The sequence below is a fragment of the Rattus rattus genome, chromosome 10 (assembly GCF_011064425.1).
Source record: "Rattus rattus isolate New Zealand chromosome 10, Rrattus_CSIRO_v1, whole genome shotgun sequence".
Lineage (NCBI taxonomy): Eukaryota > Metazoa > Chordata > Mammalia > Rodentia > Muridae > Rattus > Rattus rattus.
This window is the reverse complement of record NC_046163.1, coordinates 41,962,482-41,977,639: the sequence shown is the minus strand read 5'-3', so window position 1 is coordinate 41,977,639 and position 15,158 is coordinate 41,962,482. Positions and strand designations below refer to the sequence as shown.

Here is a 15,158-nt window from a genome sequence, read left to right as displayed (position 1 = left end):
TTTGGTTTTGGGACAAATTTTGCTGGGGTCCCAAGATGGCTTAATATGTTGAGTAGATTGTTTACTTTTTACCTTGAATTAATGTTGTAGGTTTATAAACTCAATTCTACATGTGATTAGGGACTTGTCAGGGATTCCGTTGACTCCTGTTCATCTATATTATTTGAAGAATAAAACATAAAATTCAATAGATGTTCTAAGGAAATTGATGTTACTGATCTTTTAGTTACAGCTCGACATGGGTTACAAAGTCTTGGAAAAGTTGGTATTTCACGGCGGATGCCCCCACCTGCTAACCTGCCAAGTCTTAAAGCAGAAAACAAAGGCAATGATCCTAATGTGAATATTGTGCCTAAAGATGGTACAGGATGGGCATCAAAACAAGAGCAGCACGAAGAAGAAAAGTAAGTCAAAATCCTAAAAGAATAAAATATTTCTCTTATTGTAGGAAACAGTCTCTGCCATGCACTGAGAGTTCAGCTCAGATGTTCAATCACTCTGACATCTGTAATTCAGAGCTCTTTCATCAGATGAAAACACAGGTCAGCTTATTCTTTCATGGCCATCTGATGCCTACTGTCTCTAAGAATAAAATCTTGGGCCTCTCTTAAACACCGTTACTTAGCAAAAACGTGAAAAATGAACTTAACATCCTAGGAACAAATCTAGAAGCCAACCACCTGTGGGTGGAACCCAGCATTCTGCTTTAATAAGTCCTTGATTAATTTGAAGGTTAAAAAGATAGACATAGATATTATAAATCTTTTATACACATTTATATATACACTTTCATATATATTTAAAGTGTGCATATACACATAATAGTAAAGACATAATAACTCTGTGTACACACACTTTCATAGTCTTTAGGATCTTGAGTCCAGTGGCATTATCCATAGGACAGACGGCAGAATAGCTAATGAACAAGTTTACTTAAAGTCAGTGAGAAACAAGACTCAGCACTGTCTGCCTCATTCATTATTTATTCAGTAAATATTTTGTCTTCTATTTGTCCAGGTTTGTGCCGGATTATTAGCTGAGCTAAATACTAAATAGTTATTGATCAGTTGGTAGGATTTACATTGTTTGCACAGAACTTATCAAATTTCCATGTTTATGCTTAATTTAAGTAATATACTTGACCTCCTTTTTTAATGGATAATTATTTTATAGTAGAAAGTGAGCTGGGGCTGGGTATACCAAAAATAATACTAGCATTCTTTAGTTTCTTGAATAACCCTTTCATTTTTAAGTATTGCCATATTGCAGGGATTGCATAAAACTGCAGGCTGTTTTTAATCCTGTTTTATTCATGAGACTGGATTAGACAGATTGCTGTTATATGTTTGAATTGTAATATGATGATGAAGCTATGAACTGGCATATTGGAGTTAGCCTTTGCCCTTAATTATCCCAGTGTAAATGGAATGTCTGCATATGCTTAGGTTTCTGTTAATAGTTTCTTTGAAACATTACTGGTAGCTATTTTCAGTATCAAGTTGTTTTTGTTTTGTTTTTTTAAAACAAAATAGGAAAATAGGCATCTGTCATCTTTGTTATTCAAAGGTAGAGATGAATGGGAGAAAACACATAACTTTAAAGGTAATGATGCAGAAGCAAATCACTTATGAGAGATACATTTGTATCTATAAGTATTAATAAATTTGTAGCCAAACTAAGCACACTTAATTTACATGTACTTAAACATTTTTAACATGTAATATCTGAAATAATGGATTAATATTTTTTTAAAGAGCACCAGAAGTGTCACCAGCACAGCCCAAACCTGGGGTTGCAGCTCCCCCAGAAGTAGCACCTGCTCCCAAATCATGGGCCAGTAACAAGCAAGGTGGGCAAGGAGATGGTAAGTGGACATAAGCTGGGGGATCTGGTTAGGTTTAGTGGTTACTGAACAGCCATGCAGGAAGTAAAGGCAGCACGCAGTGCCAGAGGATACAGTCATATCCTTGAACTCTGTGAGGCTACTTAAATTCCACTGTCAAAAAAAGTCACATGTGATCTAAGGAACGCCTGCCTTTTAAAGAACGCCTGTGAATTAAGTAAGACACAGCTTAACACACATGGCTTGTACCCATAACACTTGAATGAGTATGAATACATTGTATATTGATACTGAAGTCCTTTCCTAATAGTCCCAAGTGTCTTTTACATATACTGTCAGGATTTCTGGGTAGTGAAAATTAGAATATTTATAAAGCACTATAGCCATAATTCTTCTAAAATAAATTCACACTAAAAAAAATGGACACGTATTTAAATGTATACATTGTCAGTTGCCCTTAGCTATTTAGTGGTAAATCAAAGTAGTAAACCAAATAAAAACATCTTAGCCTTGTTCGGGACTTGGTGTTTAGTCAGAGTATATTTTAATAATCCCATTTAAACTGGTTGTTAAAGATTGTATCAGAAAAGTTGGTCTTCGTTAGTATGAGTCATAGTAAAAGAGAAACAGACTCCTGCAGCATATCTGGAAGGTTCTCTCCTCATGGCTGTTCATTAACTTTTCAAAGGCTTAGGTACAGTTTATGATTGTTTTAATTGATATAAACAATCATTGGAATTTAGAATAATTAGTTCATCAGAAAGAAGCAAGAGCTCTATCCTGGGAGGGTTGCTTGAATTATCTTCATTATAAAAGTTACCTTAATGTGTTTTTGAAAAACGTTTAGGAATCCAAGTGAATAGTCAATTTCAGCAGGAATTTCCCAGTCTGCAGGCAGCTGGAGATCAGGAAAAAAAAGAAAAGGAAGCAAATGATGAAAACTATGGACCTGGACCCAGTTTACGCCCACCAAGTGAGAATGCTTCCTCATGCTTTGTCTGCTTCCCTGCTTTCTAGAGACTAGTGTAGTATTTACTTAAAACACAGGATTTTTGTGCCAAACCACTTCAACTGTAGTGCTTATTGGAAATGTATAATTATATCTGACTTAGTAAGTCAGAATTTTGTAGGAAACCCAGATATCTTCTTTGTAAATATTTGATCCTTTTGCCCTTATCTTTACCCTGTTCATTCCCTATTTCCTTCCCTCTTCTTCACATGCATGTATCTGCCTCAGCCTCCAAAGGTCTGGGGTTATATTATAGGCATATCCTCCGGGATTATAGGCATATGCGATTGTGCCTAGCCATATATATATTTAACAAGTTTGTTTTGTTTTTAGCATATTTTCCCTATTGTGTAAGATACATCCTTTTTTTTTTTTTTTTTTTTTTTACTTTTGTTTGTATTCCATGATTCCTTGTTTTCTGAATTCAATATTTTGGATAATGAAGAGTTCTTTATGTGCATTATAAAGCAGAAAATAAAAATAGAAATGTGAAATTTTTGAGACATGTAAATGTTTTAGCTTCATATTGTTATCACTAAACATTTCATTTCAACAGGCTCTCTCTATGAGATTCCTCTGACAAAATTTTATAGGTTTATATTTTAATGTTATATTGTATTTTACATTTTAGCCTGCTTCTTGCCAAACTTAAATATATCATAAATTTTTGTTTAACTTTCATAATGTGATTAATTACTCATTAGAGATTGGGTCAGCTCCACTATCGGCAATTGGTTAAATTTTGACACTGAAGTTACCTATTGCCTTCTAATAAATGTGGCAGCTTGAGTCAACAAACTGAAGGGAACACATGGCCTCTCACTGGTTCTGAAACATAGGAATCCAAAAGAGGCCTGGTTAAACATTAGGACTAAGAGTGTCTCTCTCAGTCCCTTTTGTTGGTACCGCTCATGACATGCCTTCCCCAAAATAAGTGTTGTAGAGAGTCTAAAGATTGGACTGTTTTCTAGAAGGGGGATATTTGTCTCTTATTGTCTGTTCAGAATTTCCTTAAAAGCAGAGTGGTTTGCTTGATTAAAGACTTAAATGAGTTAATGCCACTGACTCCGCTCGCCTGGTCCCATGTACTGGTAATAGTTGACTAAAAATAAATGGATGTGGACAACTGCATCAGCTTCTGAGTGGTAGAATCTCACCTGTCTTCCTCTAGATGTCTGTCTGACTGAGTCAGAATAGTGATCTGTGAACCACTACAGAAACACTGAGAATGCTTTATACAAGTTCTGATAACCCTTCTTTGATAGGTTGTCATGGAACAACCTTTCTGCTTCACAATCCATGACTCTAATCTGCATTATAATTTTTCTTTTCTTTTTTTCCGGAGCTGGGGACCGAACCCAGGGCCTTGCGCTTGCTAGGCAAGCACTCTACCACTGAGCTAAATCCCCAACCCCTGCATTATAATTCTTAACAGATCTCTCATTGGGTTTCCCCACTCCTTTACTATACTTGATGGCATTTTCTTAAAATGTGCTAAGCTTGGTGTTGCTGTTATGTTACTAATGTTTTCTTAATCCTTTCTGTCCTCCATCTCAGATGTTGCTTGCTGGAGAGATGGTGGTAAGTCTGCTGGGTCACCTTCCTCTGATCAGGATGAAAAGCAACTTGGCCAGGATGAAAGCACGGCTATAACATCAGAACAAAATGACATTCTCAAAGTGGTGGAGAAGAGGATAGCGTGTGGTCCTCCACTGGCCAAACTGAATGGACAGCAGCCTGCCCTTGCTTCTCAGTATAGAGCTATGATGCCTCCATATGTGAGTATTGCTAAACATGGCAAGCAGTCAAAAGAATTTTCTACTCTGGGACTCAAATGGGAGTGGGGCAGATGTAGGTTTTTGGTCCCATAGACGTCTAACTAGAAATTAATTGTGAGTATAGTAAGGTAAACAGGTCACATGCCTCCGCACTGGTAGCTTTATCATCAACAGAGACCACATATTTTCACAGCATATTAAGTCTCCTGCTCTTAGGAGCCAAAAGCAGGTTGAGCACTATGAATTTGAAGCCAGCCTGGTCTATATGGTGAGTTCCAGTCCAGCCAGAGGTACATAGTGAGACCCTGTCTCAAAAACAAAAGCACAAATGCTAATTACAGTATCACTTTAATTATTGAGGAAATGTAGTTTTAGAATAACAGTTCTTTGTATTAATGAGTATTTAGATTATAGATTTAAAACATTTTTATGATAAAATTAGTTTGCTAAATTGCCCAACAGAAAACAAACCTAAATGTTAAAAACTGTTAAAATTATAAGACGGGGTCTGTGTGCAGTTCAAGTAGGCTTCAAGATTAGTCCTATCTCAGGCTGTGAGTGCTAAGGTTATGAACGTGCTCTGTTATACCTACCTAAATTAAGTTTTACAGGAGAATAGTGGGAAGTGCCCATTCTCCATGATTATAGGAAACTAAGTCAATCCTAAATACAGTATTTCATTTGTGGATATTTTTGGTTGTTTTAAAAGGAGAAAACCTGGGAAAGTGCATAGTTCCATTAATATGGCTAAATTTTAAAAATGCATTCTTAAATGATAGGTCACTGTTAGCATGGAGGTCATAGTAGATTCCTTAGGATCAGTTCATCTGTCTTGTCACCTGTGTGTAGATGCTTCTACTGCATTCTCTCACCTGTGTGTAGATGCCTCTACTGCATTCTCTCTCAGCTGTTTGTTTCAAGTTGTTTGTGCTTTGTTCCTTCTTTCTGCCATGTTTTATCCATTCTAGAGAAGCAGAGGAAATCACTTAAGTATTTTTTAAAAGTGGAAGGTTAGAGTTTGTTGTGCCTGAGGCCCTGACCTTGACTCGCCCACAATGCTGAAGGATGACATCCTATGAGAGTATGACTATTTAAAAAAAAAAAAAAAAAGTAAAGAAAACTTAATAAACTGACCTGGTCAGTTTGGGCCTAATTTTCAAATGGTGCTTCTAGATATTTGAGCTTTCAGGTGTGGATATTGGAAGGAGCATCAAAGCAAAAGGAAGAGAAGGCTTCAATGCCTTCTAAGTTTACTAAATATCAAAACTAAACACCTTTTAACACCATAAATAGATATTGAGAATTTAGAGATAGTTTCTGCAATTAGTGTTATGACAAATATGAATTTAAAGCCATATACCACATGTAATTAATGTGTCTGAATAATTTAAGGGAGGAGCTAATGTGGACTAAAGACTGTATGTCTTTCAGTATAGGTGCTGCAGCCAATGCCTGGCTACCCCCATGTCCCCAGAGTTCCTCAGTACTTGACTGTTGACCTTGAGCTGGTATTTGACCATGTTTCAGTCCTGTGTGGTAGGAATGCCCTCTGTAAACACAGTCACACAAGAGTCCGCTAAGTGTGATTTCCTTATCTAAAAAGATTTTTGTTTTTGCTGTAAGACATTTTTAGCAAAAGCAAATTATTTTCAGGCTTATGTGTCTGTAAATAAATACTTGTTGAGACTCTCTCCATCCAGATCATAGTTGAATCCCTTAGTTTCCAGTGTTTTCATAATCTGCATCCACCCACCCACTTTTAAGCTTACCTTTTCGAATCTGAGCTCTCACAGACATTACCTTGACTTTTTTTTAGTACTTAATTTATGTCATCTGTGTAGGAACTGTGCCATTCTTCACATCTCTCTGTGATCTGAAGTGAGCTCCTTTTTATCATTGAGTCTTTCTAGTTGTGTTACAAATTTGTGGTTTTGCATTTTATGTCATTACATAAATTAAAATTATATTAATGTGACTTGGAGGTTCTTCAGTGTCCTATTTAATATGTTTGTATTATGATTTCTGGAGGTGTGAGGACACATGTCTTTAAGATAGACAGACACACACCCCCACACCCCGAGTTCACTTTCAGCTGTTTTACAGCGAACTGCAGGCCAACCAAGGCTATGTAGTGAGATTTCTGCCTAAAAAGAAAAAGGCTTCCTGGGATCACTGCTCTGTAAGTGGTTTGTTGGTGAGTGTGAGTGGTAGTCTGTACTAGCCGACAAAGGTAACTTCATATTATTTGCTTCAATCATTGATACTTTATTATATTTTAAGAGCTACTCAAACTGAACTTGTATATCATAAGTTACTAAATTTCTTTTTTTTTCATCCAGATGTTTCAGCAGTACCCAAGGATGGCCTATCCTCCTCTACATGGTCCCATGAGGTTCCCACCTTCTCTATCGGAAACAAACAAGTAAGACTTAAACAAAGCCAAGGGGATGTGTGCTTATTAAGTTTTGTTTTTTTTTTTTTTTTTTTGTTTTTTTTTGAACATTTTGTTTTTTTTTTTTCTCAAGTTTTTTTGCTTACCTCTTTATTTATTTTCATTTAATTTTTTCCCTCTTTTTTTTTTTTTTTTTTTTCCCTCCCCTTTTTATTTTTTATTATAAAATAATTATATTTTTTTAAAAAAATTTAATTTTGAAACCAAAAATTATAAAAAAAAAAAAAAAAAAAAAAAAAAAAAAAAAAAACCTAAAATAGTTCAGTATTTTTAAAATGTTAATTGGCATAAATTTTTGAAAACAGGAAATCATGATCCTAAAACCAGTGATGATTATTTTTCTTCTTCCTGCCATGTTAATCACTCCATTCTTCTCTCCTCTCTTCTTAATGTGGGAATTTTAGTATCCTCTTAAATAATGGTTTTAATTACGTATTTTGAAATGAAAAGAAAATTTTCAAAACTATTTAAGCTACTAATTATATATTAATGAGTTCTCTTATAATCATGTCATTGCTGTAGAAAACACTAATGTCGAATTGAAATGAATTAAATTCCGATGTTTCAATAACTCTTAACTCAATATAATTAAAATCTGTGCATTGCTTTCTCTGCCTTCCCATTAATTAGAGGCCTTCGAGGACGAGGTCCTCCTCCTTCTTGGGCTTCTGAACCTGAACGCCCATCCATCCTTAGTGCATCAGAATTGAAGGAGCTGGATAAATTTGATAACCTAGATGCTGAAGCTGATGAAGGCTGGGCAGGTAAGAAACAGTCCATTATGTACTTTGCACTGGTTGGAGTTTAGTCTGACACAAGTGGTGGTGTGTGTATGAGCTCCTCTAAGTGCGTCCTCTTTGACAGGCGCCCAGATGGAAGTAGACTACACAGAGCAGCTGAATTTCAGTGACGACGACGAGCAAGGCAGTACCAGTCCTAAGGAAAACAGCAGGTGACTTGACGGCTTTGCTCTTGGGAGCTTGATTTTGTTGATAGAGCATGAGCATTGGGGCAAAGATGCTTCTCATAGACTTTTTTAATAGAATTTCTGTTTTTCTTAGATTACATACTTGTTTCAGGTTCTTATTTTATTTCTATGTTTATTTTTATTTGTTATCCCTTAAAAGCTTATTAGCTATCAGCATTAGAGATTTGGGAAATGGATGGAGCCTTTTATCTCTCTCATTACTTTTAGAAGGGCATCCAAGAAAGAATATGTGGGCTAATGTATAAGAAAACATTGGGCTTTTGCATGCCCAATTTGTGGTTTTTCTAGACATGGCATTATAATATGTAGTTTCATGATTGGTCATCTGTGATATGTTGAGATTTTTTTATATGCAAGTATATCTTTCTGAACCATAGTAAGCTAGAATGTAGTCAATATTTTCAATTATTTATATTTAACTGATATTTTGAGAGGGCAGAAAAGGAAAGAAAGGTTGATTAGATCCATACACATCACAGATGAGTATCCAGTCTGAGCAGCTACCGTACTGCTCTTCTGGTTACATTTGGGGACTGTGAACCAAGACACCACAGAAGCATGGCCTATATTACTGAGATAGTGTCACTAAGTCACAGGCCTTTCATTGATTGCATTTTCTTCTCTTGAAATTGTATGGAAAACATTTTATTACAGAGGAATATTTTCCTGTTATATATTGTTTCTTTGCTCTTCTCCATTTTGGTTCTTCAGTGAGGATCAAACTTCAAAAACACCTGAAAGCACAGAAAACCGAAAAGAAGGAGATGAAGCTTCCAGCACTAAGTCTTCTTCTCAGACACCTGCTCAGCCTCCAGTCACAAAAAGTCCTTATGGGAAGGGCCCGCCATTTAGTCAGGTCTGTTGGACCTGTGCAGATCCATATCATTACCTATACTTTGCATGAGTTGATCTTAGAATTAAAGTTGGAGTGACTTGAGAAGTGGGTATGTAGTTTGCAGGCAGGCATGGGATACTGGTTGTAGTTTTTTTGAGATAGTTTCTTTGAAACAAAGTCTGTAGCTGAACTCACACATAAGATCCTTCTGCCTCTCCTCTTCTGGGTGCTGAACTGTCAGACATGTGATACAGTACTTTACTGGGATTATGTGTTTCTTTACCGTTTTTATTGCCTGTTAAATGAAATTATTAATATGGTTGCTAAAATTATTATGCCAAAACTGAAGATCAAGTCAGATCAAAGTAAAGGAATATTTTCTCAAAATAAAACAGGGGCTTTACCATCTACTGAATGTCTTATATATCTTGGTACTTGTGTGGGAGAATACACTGTAGAGAAATCTTAACATGAAGAAAATGGAGACTTGCAATACCTGATTATTCTGGAAAAGATAGTAAAAGGAGAGAAATATATAGGAACCATATAGTTTGATCTGCTGAGCTGAGATGGGATAGCAGTAGCTACATTACAGACTTAAAGAGGCTGTAACTATGTAGGTGGCATATATTCGAGTGTGCACAAAACAGGTGGAAGAGCAAACCTGTTAGTGTGCTACAAGGAGCAAGCTGGCAGTCTTGGGAAGGGAAAGGAAAATTTTCACTGTCTTTAGTAGGTTTGCTTGTTACCATACTGATCTGGCAGTGTGGTTCTGTAAAAAGTAATTTTACAGTCACTGATGAGCTTTTACTAAAATTAAGACAGGCCCGATGGGTTGACTTTGAACAGTTTTGAGCTCTCATTGACACTGGTCATAAGTGTGTAGGGTAACTGTTTAGTCTTGTTTTAAATCTCGTGGTCTTCTTTATAGGAGCGGACCTCATCTTCACACTTGCCACCGCCTCCCAAGTTGCTTGCACAGCAGGTAGATTTTAAATAAATGTTGGTGTATAGTATGCTATATTTGGCTTTGTTTAGTTTTCTTTTGTTGGCATGATGTTTAATGTTTATAACTTTCATTAACCATTTCATTTTACATTGTTCTTGCATGCTTTTCTTCTAGCTCATCATTCTTACCTAAAAAAGTGCAGTGTGCATCTCACGAAGTGGAGAAGCACAGAGCTGATTGCTGCCATGTTCACACTTTAGTCTTCTTCCTTCCTGCTGCCCTTGCTCCAAAAAGTAGCCCTTTACTTTGTTCCCTGAAGGCAGGCAGTCCTGCCACTCTCTGTCTACAAAGCCCCTTACCCTACTCGTCATTCTCTTTATCATCTGCTCTATTTCTTTGTTCTCCATCACAGCTGGATGAGTCATCGGTGTTTACCCCCACTCCCATGAGTGGTGTATGACCACACATCCACATCCATTGCCTCCTCTAATAAATTAGATTTCCAAATGTTACTCTAACAAAGAACTTTACTACATTATGTTAAGAAGAAACACGATAATAAAAATAAGGGACATGGCTCAGTAAAAATGATTTTTAGTTTCACAAAGGAAAATAGGTGAATGTGGTCTAGGGAAATAGCTCAGTGAGCAAAGTACTTGCTATACAGGCACGAGGATATGAATATCCATATACAGGAGAATCCATAGATGTCTGTGGTGTCTATAGTATATATATATACAGTACATAAATATATTCATGTGTATAAAAACTATCATATACAGATTCACAAAATATGAGTGGTCAGTAAGCACATGGGAAGGTACTCAGTATGTTTAAAACTGCTGTTATCTAATAGCATGGTAACTCAAATTTAGATCAAAGTGGTATTCTTTCTTTGCACCCATCATTGCCTATAGTAATAACATAAAGGGTAGTGTGCACACCTGAACAGTGTAGGAAGGCAGCTTGGCAGTTTCTTGTTAAGGAAACATAATTGAGAGAGTCACTGCCACCTGCTTATTCAGGAGGAATGAAAATATGCAGATGTGCATTTATACTCCAGATATACATCTGTCCTTGTTTCCTGTACCTGTAATGGAATGCTCAGTGGCAGTGAAGTGGTGTGAACCACCACGAAATAGCCTCCAAAGTATTGCAGTGAGCCAAAGAGAATAGCACAAAAGGCTGCATCGGTGAGATTCTAGGACAGGAAAGCAGTGTTAGGGTTAAAGTATATGAAGGTCACAGGTGAGAGCGGAAGTGATGTGTGTGAACAAGAGCAGGCAAGTTCTGTGTGTGCGCCATCCTCCTGTGATGTCATCAGAGATGTATGACTTCTAGGCCATGTACACATTTACTTCTTCACTGCTGTTTGGTTTCACTATGATATTTTTTTTTCGTTTTAAATTCTTACAGGGCTACCATGTAAATCTCATCTTTTTTTTTAAATCTTGGTAACTTGTGTTAAATCTTGTGTTTTCTTTATGATTTAGCACTTCATGTGCTTTTTCTCATTATTATCTTTGCATAGTTTCTAGCAGTGTAGTTAAACTTTTAGTCATCATTTGAAAATGTTAATGAAAATATTACTCACATAAACCTCTAAATCTTCATAGTGTTCTGGATACGATGTAAATCTCTCTTCCCAGACTTAGTTTTTCTTTAAAGCAGTTTCTCTAGCAGCCACCTTGTCCCTTGCTTCTTATTCTGCTTCTTCCTTAGTGATCTCCTTGGTGTCATTTTACATATTTGCCTTGGTTTTTCTACCTGAGGAATTCCCCTTCTAAGGCATTTTATCTGCAAGCCACTACTAAAGAAAGCATACACTTAAGTTTCTGTAATCTCTAAATTGATCTCTATCTTAGTGTACACTGAGTGAGCAGTGATCCTAACAGAGTGAGTGGTCATTTCTTCACTCAGTATTTGATGCCCCAGTTACTTTTTCTCTTCCTGATTTTGTACATTGTCTAGACATAACTTAAGAGTCTTATGCACATAGCAGAGATCAGAGGTCAAGTTTGGGAAGTCGGTTCTCTTTCTACTGTGTAGGACCTGGGATTAGACTCCCTTTGTCTGAGTTGGCTGCGGGCTCCTTGTGCCCTCTGCCACCATCTTGCTGGCCTGATTTCTTTTCATTATCTTGTTTATGTTTTGGCAGAATTCCTTCTTTCTTTTTCCTTCTTTCTTTTTCCTTCTTTCTTTTTCCTTCTTTTCAACTCTACTTCCCTTCCCTCCATATTCATGGCGTACTGTCAGTCACAGGAAGCTGTCATGCTGGTGGTAGCTCAGGTGCTAAGGGCTCCTGCTGCCAAGCCTGACAGCCCGAGTTCACTCTGAAGAGTCCGTATAATAGACTAATAAGAGCTGACTCCCTCTGACCTCCACATACGTACACATCTGACCTCCATATGTGTACACATGACACATATAAATAGATGTAAAACAAATTATTTCAAATACCAAGTTCCTGTCTTCTTCTGGTTTCTTACTCCTTCAGCATCCCCCACCTCCAGATCGACAAATGCCTGGAAGACAGGGCCCCTTTCCTTCAAAGCCTCCAGTACCTGACACCGATGAAATATGGAAGCAAAGACGAAAACAACAGTCTGAAATATCTGCAGCAGTGGAGCGTGCTCGTAAACGCCGTGAGGAGGAAGAGCGGAGGATGGAGGAACAGAGGAAGGCAGCGTGTGCAGAGAAATTGAAGCAACTGGATGAGAAGCTCGGGATCATAGAAAAGCAACCCTCCCCAGAGGAACTTAGAGAAAGGGAGAGAGAGAAGGAGCGGGAGCGGGAGAAAGAACTTGAAAAAGAAAAAGAGCAGGAACGGGAGAGGGAGCGGGAGCTTGAGAAAGAGCAGGAAAAGCAAAGAGAAATGGAGAGGGCGAGACAGCAAGAGAAAGAGTTAGAACAACAGAGGGAAAAGGAGCAGGAACTGCAAAGGCTGAAAGAACAAGAGAAGGAGGGCGAATTGAAGGAAAAGGAAAGAGAGGAAAAAGTTGAACCCCAAGAACCTAATGTAGAGCCTGCAACAGAAAACCAAGAAAGTGAAAACAACTGTAAGAAAGGTATGTTGTCCCACCCATACTTCATAGTTAATTGTGTATTCTGTTTGTTAATGGTGGAGAGTGAAGGCAGGGCCTTGCATGCATGCATACACACACACACACACACACACACACACACACACACACACTTGTGACGTGCCATCCTCTAGATAGATGGAACTAGTTTTCCTCAATATAAAAACAGTTATGTCTGAGGTATAGTGGGAATGCTTGTCCCCCTTACAAATAACTTTGTTTCAGCATAAATAACTAGTGATCATGCTGAGGTTTTCATGTTATTCTTTAGATGCATTGGTTTTTGTTTTAACAAGCCCTTGCCATGTAGCCCTGAGTAGCCTGAAATTGCTCTGTAGATCAGACTGGCCTCAAACTCAGAAATCTGCCTGCCTCTGTCTCCTGAGGTGTTGGGGTTAAAGGCATGTGCTACCACACTTGACTTAACTTCTTTTTTAAAATATACATAGGTCACTTGGGTTTGTTTTTGTTTTGTTTTGTTTTGTTTGTATAGATTATATCATGTAAATACTGAGTGTTACATTAACATTTATTGAAATAAATTGGAAGTATTAGAACCTTGGTTTTTTGTCAAGTAAATACATCTGTATATGGATGATTTGGATCTGTGATCTCTTTAGTGTCCGGCTTTATGAGAATCCGTTGATATTCTAGTGATGTTATTGGTGGTTTCTATATTGAGTTACAAAATGAGGATTTAGAATATTATGGAGATCCTTTTTCCTCTTTAACAACATGTTTGATAAGATTATCTCTTACTATTTCTTTGAGCAGAAGAACAACCAGTTTTCACTAGACAGGACAGCAATCGAAGTGAAAAGGAGACCACACAAGTGGTACAGGAAACAGAACCTGAGTCAGGGTCTCAACCCCGACCTGCTGTATTATCTGGCTATTTCAAACAGTTTCAGAAATCATTACCACCACGATTTCAGCGGCAGCAGGTAATACTAAAACCAAAAATACTTTACTTTATATATGCAATTGGAAATTCTTATCATTCAGTATTCTGATAATACAATATAAAACAAAATACATTAAGCATAAGCATAGAAACTTCCCTTAGTTCCTTTTTTCTTTGCAGTACACTTGTTGAGAATTGGTTGAAGTTGACTTTCTCTGTCATGCCTTTTTTATCTTAAGCTTTACTCATAGACACATCTTCCTCTTCTAGGAAATGATGATGAGATGCTAGTGTAAATTATGAGAAAGTGCTGCGACTTGTTTGGTCCTTTTCCAACTCTGTGCTAGTTGTTTTTATCTTTAAATATCCCAAAACACCCTCGTTTTCACATACAGTTACACTGATTGATTATAGAATAGAAGTGTCAGTAAGTGTAATTTTGTTTTTCCAGGAGCAAATGAAACAGCAACAGTGGCAGCAGCAGCAGCAGCAGCAGCAGCAGCAGCAACAACAACAACAACAAGGCGTACTTTCACAGACTGTGCCTTCACAACCATCTAATGGTTCAGTCCCTCCTCCACCACACAGACCCCTTTATCAGCCAATGCAGCCCCACCCCCAACATCTGGCTTCTATGGGTTTTGACCCAAGGTGGCTCATGATGCAGCCCTATATGGATCCACGAATGATATCAGGAAGGCCTGCTATGGACATCCCACCCATACATCCTGGTGTGTTGGTAGTAACTGTGTTACTACTTGGAGTTTTTAAGTTTGCCTCATCCTGTCACCTTCTTTTGTTGTAATTCCTTCAATAGCAGAACTCTAGTAAGGACATAAAATAGGACCTCTGGGTCTTTATTGGGAAGTTAGAGCGTTTGGTGTAGACATTTGTAGCAGCTGTTTAATAGACCAAAGTACTAGCTTTTTGTTTTGTTTTAGAAATTTAAATTTTTGAGATGGCAATTATTCTTGACAAAATTTGTTATAGCATTCTCACTCTGCAAATATTTCAAACATTTAAATTTTATCTTCACGTATTTATTCCTTTTTATAGTCTATTATTATCATAACAACTTGAATTTCTTCGTAGGTTAGCCAAAAAGTAAATAAGCCAGCCTTTTTTGGGAATCCATTTAGAATTAAGCCAGATAATCTATCATCAGAATGATACTGTGGAAGATTTAGCAGTGATTAAAAAGCTATTCACAAATTATAGTTAATTTAAAACATAGTGAGTGGCATGTGTCCATAATCCCAGGACCAGAAGGCTCAGAATTTAGGGCCATCTTAAAGGGTTGGTTGGTTGGTTTATAAA

General features: G+C 37.3%; 1 protein-coding gene across 11 annotated transcripts in view; it reads left to right on the top strand.

Moving 5' to 3' along the window:
* Positions 1-15,158, top strand: part of Prrc2c (proline rich coiled-coil 2C) — a 67,505-nt gene that overhangs the window by 19,112 nt on the left and 33,235 nt on the right. For 8 of the 11 annotated variants that reach the window (XM_032915315.1, XM_032915311.1, XM_032915306.1 and 5 more), the window contains exons 3-14: positions 227-404; positions 1,755-1,864; positions 2,691-2,816; positions 4,410-4,630; positions 6,970-7,052; positions 7,713-7,846; positions 7,947-8,034; positions 8,782-8,926; positions 9,837-9,890; positions 12,352-12,922; positions 13,712-13,881; positions 14,293-14,572. In XM_032915315.1, the coding sequence (XP_032771206.1) occupies positions 227-404; positions 1,755-1,864; positions 2,691-2,816; positions 4,410-4,630; positions 6,970-7,052; positions 7,713-7,846; positions 7,947-8,034; positions 8,782-8,926; positions 9,837-9,890; positions 12,352-12,922; positions 13,712-13,881; positions 14,293-14,572 (2,160 nt within the window). The remainder of the gene's footprint in view (positions 1-226; positions 405-1,754; positions 1,865-2,690; positions 2,817-4,409; positions 4,631-6,969; positions 7,053-7,712; positions 7,847-7,946; positions 8,035-8,781; positions 8,927-9,836; positions 9,891-12,351; positions 12,923-13,711; positions 13,882-14,292; positions 14,573-15,158) is intronic. The other 3 variants (XM_032915314.1, XM_032915308.1, XM_032915310.1) reach the window with 2 other exon arrangements.